The sequence below is a fragment of the Belonocnema kinseyi genome, chromosome 2 (genome assembly GCF_010883055.1).
Source record: "Belonocnema kinseyi isolate 2016_QV_RU_SX_M_011 chromosome 2, B_treatae_v1, whole genome shotgun sequence".
Classification (NCBI taxonomy): Eukaryota; Metazoa; Arthropoda; class Insecta; order Hymenoptera; family Cynipidae; genus Belonocnema; species Belonocnema kinseyi.
In genome coordinates, this window is record NC_046658.1 from 66,589,179 (window position 1) to 66,602,842 (window position 13,664).

The 13,664-nt window shown below is 30.4% G+C and overlaps 1 protein-coding gene across 1 annotated transcript; it reads left to right on the forward strand.

Moving 5' to 3' along the window:
- The first annotated feature begins 639 nt into the window (after window positions 1-639).
- On the forward strand, window positions 640-4,485 carry LOC117167732 (follicle cell protein 3C-1-like). The gene is made up of 4 exons (XM_033352882.1): window positions 640-761; window positions 1,152-1,296; window positions 3,893-3,964; window positions 4,156-4,485. Exons 1-4 carry the CDS (start codon window positions 706-708, stop codon window positions 4,270-4,272), a joined length of 390 nt encoding a protein of 129 aa, XP_033208773.1. The 5' UTR covers window positions 640-705; the 3' UTR covers window positions 4,273-4,485.
- Window positions 4,486-13,664: the final 9,179 nt, after the last annotated feature.

Sequence of the window (13,664 nt, forward strand, 5' to 3'; positions counted from 1 at the left end):
ATTTAAAAAAAATTAATTGTAACATAATAACTAATTCTACCTATGCCGAATATAAACCGATTTATTTCTAATGTTATTTGTTTACATTTTTTTCTATGATAATAATACAAATATTTTATTAAATATTTCATATTCCTTTTTTTGATAAATAGTTTTTTAATAAATTAGCTTAGCTGCAGAATATTTCGAAATCATTTTTTCAGAAGCACACTCAACTAACGTGAATTCGAGCCTGAAGGAAAAGACACCGTGGACATCAGGGGTGTGCTAAAAATTATACGCATACTTGCAGCTTTTTATGTTTGCACCCATGGAGGAGTAAATAATATAAAACAAAAATACATTTTTTACATCAAGAAAATAGTCTATTCCAAATAGAAAAATAGTAATTAATGAAATAATATTGTTTGACGAATGAGAATTGTACTTTTGCAAAATAAAAAAATAAAATAAAAAAACTTCTCTTTTGATTCTTAAATATTATGAAATAAAATGAGTTATAACATTTCAAAAAAATGCATATTTTTTTAAAGAAACCTTTAATTATTTTCTTCTTTAATAATTACGTCCCTGCGATCTAACTTCGATTAAAAGGAGGGACAACATAAAGCTGAAGCCATTGTCATTCTTTTCATTCGATCTTTGGTCTTCGTGATTTTCTGTCGCGTTCAATAAAAAAAAAATTTCAAAAAATAAAAGTGCAAGATGTATCACAAAAGTCTTTGGATCACTTTACTATTCGCGATCTTTCCCTACGCAAGGTGAGTTTCAACTGCTTTTAATAATAAAATAAAATAATTATTTATTTATATTTAGTAAGAACAGTAAATTGAATTTTTAAGATTGACTGTTCATGGCCAGTTCATAGCTAATGTTACAGAAAATTTGGTAATATTCCATAATACTAGTCATTGCCTGAATATTATTAATTAATTTTTATACGAAAAGAAAATGAATATTACTGTCCACGTGAAAAAGTTATATATAGTGAACACAAAACTGACATTTTGCATTCGTTTTACAAATAAAAGTTTATAAAACAGATAAAAAATATCATTGTTTTATCTAACTGTATATAAACTATACATAACTTTTTCACCTGGGTACAATTAATTAAAATTTCTAATTAGCAACTAATAAATCTTTTTAAGTCCTGGGAACGTGTCAAAGGGTGTCTGTGGATGTTCAGTTATGAGAAAAGACGATCGACACCCGATTTTTGAAAATAACCTTCAAATTAATGTCCCATGTGATAAAGAAGGAACGGATACATGCCAGAGACTTTGCATCGCTTTGGTAATTATAATTATATTATTTTGTTTGAAAATAATGAAAATGACGAAAAATGAAGATCAGACACATTGTCATCGCGCGTTGTGCGCACGACTCGCTTCGCTCGCGAGTTTCATCGCGCCCAGGGCGCGCGTGTATTGGAACGCGAGCTTCGCGTGCGAATACTTATTCCTTGAACTAGGAATGCTTGAATTAAACTTTATCAACAAGATCTCTTTTAGGTCCCAGTATTTGTATGCGTCTTCATATTCTGATTTTTTTACGTAATTAAATTAAGCTTTAAGGTACACACTCTCATCGTGCTACGCGCTCGATTTTTGGCAGACATTTGTAAACGTTTATTTATTTTCTGAATTACCTCAAAATAATTAAAAAAGCTACAATTTTCTCTTCCGAACTTCTTCCCTCCCAGGCCAAAAAATGATATATAATTATATATACATATATATTGTGAAGTTTTATACATAATATTCTTTTATTTTATACAAAAAATTTATAAAACAAATGAATATTGTATATAATTCACACTATATATAAATTATATATAATATTTCCGCCTGGGCAGGCTCGCTTTGTTATGCTTAAAATTAGGAACCTTGTTTCCATAATATTTTTGATTGATAAAAAAATATCTATAAGTCTTCTTTTAGATTTTTTACGTATCTTGCGTCTTTTAGCTTTAGCGTTATATTGAAATTTTCGATTTTTGCGTATAAATTTCGAAAAATAAATTAAAAATGAGGAGTTTTGGCAAAAAATGGTACAAGAGAATTTTGTAGGAATTTCTAAACGCTGAAACAATTTCAAAAACTTTTCCCCATATATTGCGTCACTTATTGACTCACTCATGATTTGAATTTTCGATTATCTGCATACTACTTTTGATAAAACAAAATGACGATTCCTATTGAAAAATGGTTGAAAGAAATTTAGTAGGATTTTTTAAAAGCTATTATTTTGCTGTATAAGACTTTTTTTCGTATTTTGCATTGTTTAGTTCGAAATTTTTATGTTTTGGTGTAAAATTTCGAACAATTCTAATAGTTTCTCAATCATAAATGATGAGAATATAATAAATTATAACAATTTGTATCTATTTTTTTGGGCGAACAACTATTGCTTATTAATTTTTTGTTTTGTACCTTTTGTCGTTTTTACACCAATTTTTATTAATGTGTCCTATCAAAAGATGCGTCCAGTCAAAAAGTGATATCAAGAAGTGCTTATTAACAAATTTGTAGATATTTTTTGGGATTGTAATTTTTTTAAATCATCTTTTTTCGTATCTTGCATAGTTTGACCAGAAAATGGAAGTTTTTATTTTTGATTTTTTTTTGTTCACTCAAAATTTTTATTTTTGATTGATTTTTTAAATTCTATAAATGTTATAACTATTATACTTTGCTTTTTATTGAAAAAAAGTTACGAAGATAAATTGTTTGGCTTTCTGAGTACTACAAACAGCCGTACATGAAAATTTGAGATCTAGAATATAATGATCCCAAAAATTTGGAAAATGCTCTAGCTTTTTGAATTTTTATCGAAAATGGCTGGTTAAGGAACACGCCCTTTCTTTTAAGACAAAAAAGTTTGCCAAAGCTTGATTTGATCCGTCCATTTTTTGTGAGTTATCGTGTTTACGGACGGACGGACAAACGGACTGACAGACAGACGCCATCGCCAATACTTCTTTTCGGATTCCGGGGACTTAAAACGTGGAGATCCGTTTGAAGCCTGTAGTGTCAAATTTCGGATAATTCTAATACTTTCTAAATCATAAATGATGAAAATGTAAAAATGGTATTAATGAAATACAAATTTCGATATTAGGATGATTACTTTGAAAAAATAATTTTTGAAGAACAAGAAAAAATCTACCTCAGTCCGACTATGAACTAGGAACGTCATTGTCCTTGAGTTGGATCTATAACCAATTGATCGAGGCCTAGGCAGATTTTTTGTTGTTTTCTACAGCTACCTTTTTCACATGGGAATACTAAACGTACTTCTCCAATGCGACACATTTACTATTTTCGATCAACATGGATCTAATATAATTAATATTTGGAAGATGTTATTCCTATTTAAAGATATAAACGCCCGAGTTTTGAAATTTTTATTTGATACAAATTTCGATGTTAGCACTATTACTTCGGAAAAGTAATATTTTAGGAACAAGAAAAATAATATACAAATTCCGAACTTCGAAATGTAGAAATTTGTATTAATTAAAAATGTAGAAATTCTGAGGTTAATATGTTTAAGTGGGAATAAAATCTTCAAAGTGTGATTCTGTAAAACGTTATAAAAATGAACTTTTCGTTGTTTCTCACTCATTCTCTAACAAAAAGAAGAGAGTGTGACGTATATTAACAATGATTATCGAACTGCAACAATCATTGTAAAAATACGTTACACATTCTTCTGTTTGTCCGAGAATAAGTTGGAAACAGAAATAGTAGTTTTTTTAAAAACTCTTTTCAGATAACTATTCCTGTTCTTCTGGGTATATTAACAAGATAGTAATGTCAAATTTATAGATTGTCAGGCCTTGCTTATAAAATGACATTCATTGTTCTTACCAATAATAATTTTACAGGCAGAAAGCGCCAAGGAAGAGGCACCGAATGTTATTTGTGAAAAATTGAATGAGACTGTGATCAATCTCCAGGTAATTGTTTTATTTAAATTTAAAAAAATATATTTTATTCAATATTGTAAATACTAAATATCATGAAAAAATATAATTTATTTTATATCTCCTTTTACATCAATATTCACCGCATATTAATATTATTATTTAGAATTTATATATTGTGGATATTTTTTAACTTTATTTAATTTAAAAAAATATTTGCCCAGGTGGAACTATACTCGAAAATCTGTGATGACGCTGAATGGAAAGCAACTGGTTTAAAAAATATTGAACCACTTTGTTGCAAGGACGGAAAATCTACTATGTGTTCACTAATGTATTAGTCTCCATCTTAAAAGAGAATATTAATTTCTACAATAATCTAGGTGAATAATCATACTAGTCTCAGGAAATATTCGCAAAGAAAAATTATTAATCGTCAAGAAGTATTTAATACTGCATTTCAAATAAAATTATTCATATCCGTTAATTAGTAAAAGTGATAATAAAAATATGTTCATATCTGCCACGTGAGAATTATTCAATTATTCTGCTGTATGCAATTATGTCATAAGTGTTACAAATAAATATTTACCTTATTATCAACTATTTAGTGTTACACGTTATCTTATAAAAATCTACATCTATTTGCTCTAAAAAATTAAATTTAATTTGATTAAAACTGAAAAGATGTAAAAACCGAATTAATTTCAAATCGGAACATGCAGTCCATGCTTGTCACAGAATCATCACTCAATTATGTTTTTTTCCGAAGATAATAAGGAGATATGTGACCAACTAATTTCCCAAAATTTTGGTTTTACAAAGTTATAAGTATCCCAATTTAAAAATTAAAACGCGGGTTATCAAAAAATGTTACGAAACTTGCGTTATAACTGTAATATTTTCTATTCTAATATATAAATCTGGTTATTTCTGATTCTAAAATAATTTCTCGTCTCCTTTCGAAAGAGAATTTATTATTAATTTCAAAATTGTAAAAATAGTAACTCTTTTTTTCTGAAAAAATTTAAAGACGGCTTACTTAAAAACTCCAGCTCTGTTCTCTTGATTTGTTTTCTAAATTCTTCCTAATGTAAATATATTAAATGATAGTTTGCCCTTAGCGCGCGCTTTTGAAACAATTTTCGAAAAATGTCTCTTGACATGTTATTTATCTCACATTATTTTCGAGATTTTTGCGAAAATATGTGTAAAATAGTGTAAGAGTTATTTTTCTCCTAGCAATAAGCTTTTATAGTTTGATAAACAACCGAAAGTGTCAAATTAGGTTCTTACTAATTAACATTTAATTTTTTTACAAATTAAAAAAAAAATTTTAAAGCGAGAAAATAAGAAAGTGTTGAGATATATATTTCTAGAAATATTTTAGCAAAACAATTTTTTTTACTTTTTCTTAGCTTGTGTCGGTTTGGAAAAAATGTGAATTTTCGTTTTTAGGACAAAAAAATGATATCTTCTCTCTAAGGTTTGCATGTAGGACAGACTATCATCAAATATACTATTTACGTTAGAAAGAATTTAGAAAATAAAGAAAAAAAACAGAAAAAAGGTGTTTATGGATGAATTGACTTTCATTATTTTTAGAAAAACTTTACCAAAAAAGATCTCTTTTAGATGGCAGTATTTATATGCGTCTTCATATTCTGAATTGTCTATTTAATTAAGTATAATCAAAGATTAAGTTTCTCAAAGTTCTGTAGGCTTTGAGGTACACATTCTCATCATGACACTCGCGCTGCGCGCTCGATTTCTGACAGAGATTTGTAAACAGGTTTTGTTGGATTTTTTTTCTCGTAACTTTCGTCGTTTTTCCACACATTTTTTTATTTTATTTTTTTTTTGCAACGTTATTTTTCACGAATAAAACAAAAAGTAGGCGTCCTATCAAGTGGTGATTCTTAACGAAACTGCAGATATTTTTTGGGATAATTATTTTCGTTAATTCATATTTTTTCGTATCCTACATATTTTGTCCATAAAATGGAATTTTTTATTTTCCATTACTTTTTGTGCAATCAAAATTTGAATTATCGATTTTTGAAGAAATCCGAAAATTTGTTATGATAATCTTTTAGAGCTTTCAAAAATAAATGTTTTTCTTTTCTTGACTTTTTTTAATATCGAAAAAAGGCATAAGAATAAATTGTTTGCTCTTTTTAATACTGTAAATATCCGTATATAGAATTTTCAAATTCAGAAAAAAGTGGTCTCAAAAACTTTCAAAATGCGCTCACTTTTTGAATTTTTATCAAAAATGGCTGGTTCACCAACTCGTCCTTTCTTTTAAGACCTAAAAAAAGTGTACCAAAGATGAATTTGATTCGTTCGTTTTTTTCGAGAGTTATCGTGTTTACGGAGGGACGGATGGAAGGACGGACGGCCGGACGGACAGACAGACAGACAAATGCCATTGTGAAAACCTGATTTTCGGATTCAGGGGGTCTCGAAACGTGGAGATCCGCTGAAAAAGTGTGATGTCAAATTTCCGACAATTCTAATACTTTCTCAATCATAAATGATGAGAATGTAAAAATATGTCAATTATTTTCCGTAAATAATTCTACGATCATTCTCATAAATATAATTGTAAGACTGTATAACAGGGTGGTTCAAAAAATTGAATTTCTAATAAAGGCTACTTTGAAACGCTCGAAAAAAAGATATTTTTGTGAATTTTTTCTGAGATTATTCATAATGATATTGATATATGGTTGGTAGGATTAATAAATGCACTCTTGAATTAAATTTTAAAAATGTTTTAGAAAAAAAAAATCGAAAAAAAAAGATTTTATTTTCACAGTTTTTTCCAAAAATTTTTTAATGTATTTAAGTAGTGTGTTTATTAGACTTAACAAACCCTACATCGATATCATTATTAATAATTTCAGAAAAAATTCACAAAAATAGCTTTTTTCGAATGTTTCAAAGTAGATTAATGTTTTAAGACGTGCCGCAAAAGCGTGGAATATCTCACAAGATTAAATTGGAAAATCATTGTTTTTGGAAAAATGATATTCAAGTTTCTAATGGGTTTAAACGCCTGCTCCCCTTATCGAGTCCCAAAATTGTCCTAAAACACTGAAATCTACAATTTTGTGCAGAATTAACACTTATGAGCTCTGTTTTTTCTTTTTTGTCATAATTTTTTGTTATTCGATAAGGGAAATGTTTTTAAGAATTTTTAAACTAATTTATAATTGTTTAAATAGTTTTTTCCTGACATCTATGGCATGCCATCTATTAAAAGAAAAAATGTTACAGGTACTTTGGTTTTCCAACTACATATATAATCTTTCCTTTCTTAAACACAATCTTAATATTTATTGAGCACGTTTCAAAATGTAAAATTTCAAAGATTTTATCATAATTGCATCGATTATGAAGTTCTCCACGACCTCATTAAGACGAGTTGTCGAACCAACCCTCGAGCGTTTTCACTCCACTGCAGTTAACGTTTTGATTATATACGCTATTTTTATAAATATTATTAAAAATCTCTCTTGTGAATTTCAAATGAGAAACTATCAATTCATAGACTTATACTCTGGTTACTTTTATAATGTAATTAGTATTTATTATGACTTATTTCTATATGAAATGATGAATCCCTGAATAAATGTTGATAAGATACTAATCTAGGAATTTAGTTCTAAAATACTCTTCCAGCATTAGTTGTAATTCATAATTTTATCTTTCTATGATATTAAATTTAAAAAAATATATGTTGATAATATGAATATCGAATATTGACAGCACTATTTTGCAGCTGTGTTTATGTTGTATTTTAATGCTTAGTTTAACATCTGGTCTAGCCGTTAAATAATTCTTATTTTCATTTATTATACCATTAAGCCATTTCCCTTTCAAGGTAAGCTTGACTCACTCGATGAGGAAGAGAGTAATTGGGGGGGGGGGGGGGGGGTCGATTTTTAAATTGATCTTGAATTCCTGTGTTATTGATTTAAATAATACGTTCGTTTCGCAAAATTGCTTCAACCCAGGTTGCTGATCAATCTCTCCAGTGATCACCCTAAGTGTCTCTTCGAATTAGGGTCTCATTTACACATTTTAACCATTCTTTCCGTTATCTGTCTCTAGGCACACTGTCATTTACTTTACCTTGATACACTTGTTTCATTAGTCGTTCATCTTTCATTCTTTCAACTTGCCCAAACCATCTCAAAGAATAATACGATATTAATTAACATTCCTTGCCAAGTACCATTTGCAATCCAATAAATCAGTGTTAAACTGTGCATTAATTATACGCGTATATATTTAAAGCGTTTTAAAATCTCGATACAGCATGCATTATAGAATTATGCATTACGTTCTGTGTTTATATTGGAGAGCGAAAAGTTTATGGGCTCATTGCGCTCTGCTTTCAACACTTCAAGAATTCAAGACTCGAGTGGAATAACTAGGTTAAATAAGAGTATACACTCTTCAAAATGAGTACGTTACATTTACTCGAGTTTTAATAAAACTACTAAAAGCTATTTTCCATTTATATTTTATTAATTGAATGTTTATTGTCTCAGGAACTGACAGGGTCATTAGGGACTGTATTTTGGAATACTTATAAACTTTAGGGTATATATGGAGTAGTGCACCAATGGACACAAGCGAAGCTTTCTGAAAAAACACATCTAGCCTCGCTTCCTGCTTTGGAAATCGAACCCGCGCCAGCATGGCTGCTAAGGCTGCAGTGTTGGGACATAAGATAATCACGATACCGTCTGAGATATGATGACTCCCTGAACCAAGGATTTGTTGACTTCAGTTGAGTAAATATTATTTAATGTCAAAAAAAGTCGCGCCTCGACTAAAAGAAGATTTTTTACAGCTAAATAATTATTCATTAAAATGAACAAAAAGATTATCCGAAGTTTAAATTCAATTTTGTAAATAAATAATTATAAACATATAAAACATTTAATTAACTCGAACAAATATTTGTTTCAACAATGGAAATACTATTTGGAAATAAATAAATTTGCATTTCGTTAAAATAAGTATTATTGCATTCTCATCATTATGCGAATTTTAGAACTAAATGTTTTAAACTAATAAATTTTAATATAAAATTAATCATTGAATATCATTTCATTGTGTTCAGAAATGTAAAGTTAAAATGATTTAATGTGTAAAAATTAAAAGAGAATTATTGCTATAGTTTAAAGCACTAAGAACTTAGAAAGTTTGAGCATTTCAAGTTAAACGTTAATTTATAATTAAAAGAGAGAGAAATTGAAAAACTCAAATTTTAAGCATTATGAATGAACAATTAGGTGAAAAGTTTTAAATAACGTCAAATATCGTAAAAATATTGACAATATCAAATTAATACTTGAACAAAGATGTGCTCTATTGAAAAAAGAAATAAATTTGAACTTTTTTCTTCATGAATATTTGTTGCATTATTTACTTTTATTCCGCTTTAATTAGATCCCAATATTCATGTTCTGGACCTTTTCCCAGGGTAGAGGGAATATATCCAGAACATTTCTGCTGCAATAATATTTTTCGTAGTTGAAGGATGACAGTACAGAACTAGATAACACATATTTTTCAGAAAATGGATTTATTGTATGAAAAATTTAGTTATAAATAAAGGATTTTTTATCAGTAGGCTTATTTATTATTGTATTAAATAATGTAATGTCATAATAAAATTAATTAAGATCTCAAATGTAAAAATAATATTTTGGAAATAAAAGCAATCATCATATATCTGTTATGTTTATATATCATATACTCTACGTGTATAATCTTTGCGCAAATATATTATATAAACCAAATCGATTTCAAATCAGGCAGATTCTACAGTTGAAGTCGCAGAATCTCTCATAGATGAAAAATGTCGTTTCTGAGAGGAAATTGGATCATATGTATTTTTCTGATTTTCGAAAAAAGGAATTTCTATGAATTTATTTGAATTTTGTGATTTGCTTTTCAAAAAACACAAATTCGAAGATAGATTTCTCATCTTATTATCATCAGGATGAAGTTCTAACCTCGTTTGTAGATGTATTTTGATGCCAGGATTACGAATATGTCTATAAAATAACACGTAAATATCATTTTCAATGACAAAAGTGTGAATATTTTTCACACCACTTGCACGGCCTCTTTTGACCTCTCGGGATTGTATGCTCTTTTCGGAAATACACTCTTTTCAAAAACTTAATGCAATTTATGGCTTAGTTTTACGTATGCATTTTTTTACTACGGTTTCGTTGATTCTAAATGGTTTGTACTTAAAAAAAAGTCATGCCTATACGTCAATCCAGGCAAAAGTTATGGTGGAACATGGACAACACATGAAAACAAATTTTACAAACACAAACGCGCAGCGCAAAAAAGACTTATATAATAGTCTTCTTTTTGTTGCGCATATTCCACTAAAAATAAATAACACGTTGTTTTTAAAGGAATTGTTTGAAATTTCTTTTTCTAGTATCTTAATAAAAACCATGTTCAAATTAAAGCTTCTGTTCAAATTCAGTTAAAATTTGAACATATGAAGTATTTTTTTCTTCTATTCAACATTGATGTTTCTTAATAGGAGTATCGGTTATCAAAAATTAATGCTTATTTTTGTTGGCTTTTAGCGAACGCATCTGTTATACTATGATATAAAAACATTCAGAAACTCAATATCTCAGAAGTTAATTTTAATTTTTTATTTAAACAGAAAATTGAATTTTTCATCGCAGCCCGCAAACACGAGCCTGTCCCAACTTTAGGATAGTGTCACTTTCAGATTATCAACTTCGACATTTATTTCCTCGAAACTGAATAACTTTTACGAAACAAACTTTTTTGACATTAATTCAGAAAAACTTCAGCTCGAGAGTAGATTTTTGATTGATCTTTAAATAAGGATTTAGGTTTAACTTAGTTTTACGTACTTTATTTTTTTCGTTATCTAGTTTTCTCCTGCCACCTTTCAGTTAAACTTTTTATTTCAAATTTTGAAATTGATTTCCATACCGTTTCAAATTTATTATTACTTTGTGGACTATGCAATATATGATAAAACTTTTTATAATATAATGTTCTTATTATATGAACGTCAGTGGTTGTAGACTATGCTGGGAAGTATTATCGTGGCGAGTGGCCGCACGTGATGGCACAATGCCGTTTCGACTTCACCCCTTCACTCTCCAACCCTAGTCACGCAAACCTCCACTATGAGATCGCGTTCCTTTCTTCCCGTCTGTCCTTCGACTGCTTCGATGTAGCAGCAACCCCAATTCACAATCCTTAACCTCCAATGGACTATAAGAAGCGTGGTACGTCCAAGTGGCAGTGCAGTTTCACAATTGGAGTCTTTACTCAAATACTTTCTTATACGTTATCTTCAGATTTTCCCTAACCGAAATTCTGATAATATTAGATATTACATCGCATAACTCCGGATCAAATTTGAATAAATACTATTTTCCGCGTTGAAGTTTAGCACCAACACCTTTCAATAATAAGGTTTTCCTTTTCTTCATAATAATTGTCAGTTTCAAATTAATCTGAGGTAGTCAGGATTGATTAAAGAAGAATAGGACAAAAGGATGAGACTGGAGAAAAAATTATAGAGTTGTGGCAAACCAATGTAGAATCGATTGTACGGAAAGAGGTCTAGGGTACATTAAAATTTATATCGATAACATTGGTTTAAAGAGTTCTAATTAGAAAAAGGCAGGATGGAAAAAATTGACAGAAAAAAATAAAAATCTACGTTATTCTCCGACCCAAGCAGAATTAGAAAATTGCAGTTTAATTAGCTCTTCAGCTCACTATTCAAACGTTCCAAAATTTGTAACATTATTGTACCATCATTATTAGCACTATGTCCTCATGTAGGAATTGTAACAGGTACTAACAGAGGAGATTTGTAGCTCGATGGCAGGTGAGATTAAGTACTTCGCTTGAAACCAAAGTAGAAATGTCAAGGGGGGGGGGGGCATTAGGATCCTTTGATCATATGCAAGCGCAACGATGTTTGAGACGTATCTGTAACTGTATTATACATATATGTCTGCCTAATTGTCTCCTTTGCCATACGCATGAAGGTCGATTGCCATGTTGCTTCCGTGACACATTGGCATAGGGCTTGGTGACATATATTTGTGATCAACGAACCTTGGTTCTGTTTGGGCAATTTGTCGTCCTGTATACTTTGCGCTAACAAATTACCCCTTGGCAGAATCCTAGAAGTAAAGGAAAAAATTCTGGGACTATAGTTTTTTATACTATTTACGGATACCATACTATATAACTGATTAACAAAAATACTTTCATATTCTTGCGTTATTTTTTCTCTTCCATAGTATCAGTCAGCCACAGAGCCAGAAAGCTATTTTTCAAGATTTAAGTAACCAGTAATTTATGAGCAAGGATTGGATGTATTTCAAGAAGAAAGTTCGCAGACTTGGCTAGAAGATTCAAAGATAGTCGCCAGTAATTGCGTTCATTAAGATTGATGAGGCAAACATGTTTACCAGTGTTATTGACCATCAAGTGTTCTTACTATTGTTTAACAATTAAAGTAATCATCTAAATATTTTTAATGTTATCTTGCTGTTTCCTAGGATGAGTATGTTACGTAAGGACCCTAGAGTTACTGTAATAAGTCTTGCATATTTGAATGTAGGTGAGTTTCATCGAACTTGAAATTTCTAGACATGCATTAGGAGGTGGGAGAAAACTGTTTTATCACGTTGCGTCAATTTTAAGACAAGGAATAATTGGTGAAAAGGTGATTGTCTTAGATTGCTCGATGAGTAGCAACCAGATAGGCAAACAGCAGACGGGCAGGCCGCGTGACTAACCCGTTGCTGCCGCTGCAGCTGGTCGCGAATAATCGATTCGCTAAATTTTCCTTCATCTCGGTCATGCGCACCTTCTTTCTGCCCCGAACTCGGTCGCATACGCATCGCAAGGGTGTGGGGTGGATATCTTTCCAAAACAACTGTAGAGCGTCGCCTGTATCGAAGCATCAAAAGCGCTTGCGTCTCTAAAACGCGGCAGGGACGAATTTGAATTTTTTTTCAAACGAAGGAGTTCACTGCTCCATGCATGTTGAAAACCATAGTTTAACGTTCACTAGGTTAAGGTTCCCTTCGAAATGCAAGCAGGAAGTAGGGTGGTAATATAAAGTGGAAGATGTCATTTTGAAATGAGTGATTCAAGTGTTACTAGGGAGTATTTAGAATTATTCTAGTAATTGTAGATTTAGATCATAAGAAAAATGTTTGAGGGAATTGCTATTTGGTTTGGGTAATGAATCCATCATGCAGTAGATTCGATAGAATTTTAATCTTTTGAGATAAGTTTGAAAGAAAAGTTGCACTGCAAGACACCAAAGGACTGGTAAAGTTTTTGTAGATCCAGCTTCCTAAATTGGCAAATTCATGACTCATAAGCCAATATGCCCACGTGCTGATCATGATAATCTAAAATGACATTCATAATCTCCAGGTTTAAAGAGATTCTTGGTACCAAAGTTGATTTTTTTATTGCCAGTTGATAAAATTGTCTGTCAAAATGATTTTCGTAAATATTAAGGTACCGTCCGGGTCTTAAAATTAATCAGGGCATGAATCCATACTGTGCGGAGGATCGTCGGTTCTGCCAATTTTTCTCGAGCGGCGCGTTGGGAGGAGAAGTACGAAGCTGAGAGTAGAGAAGGGGCTGCTTGTGGGGGAGGGGG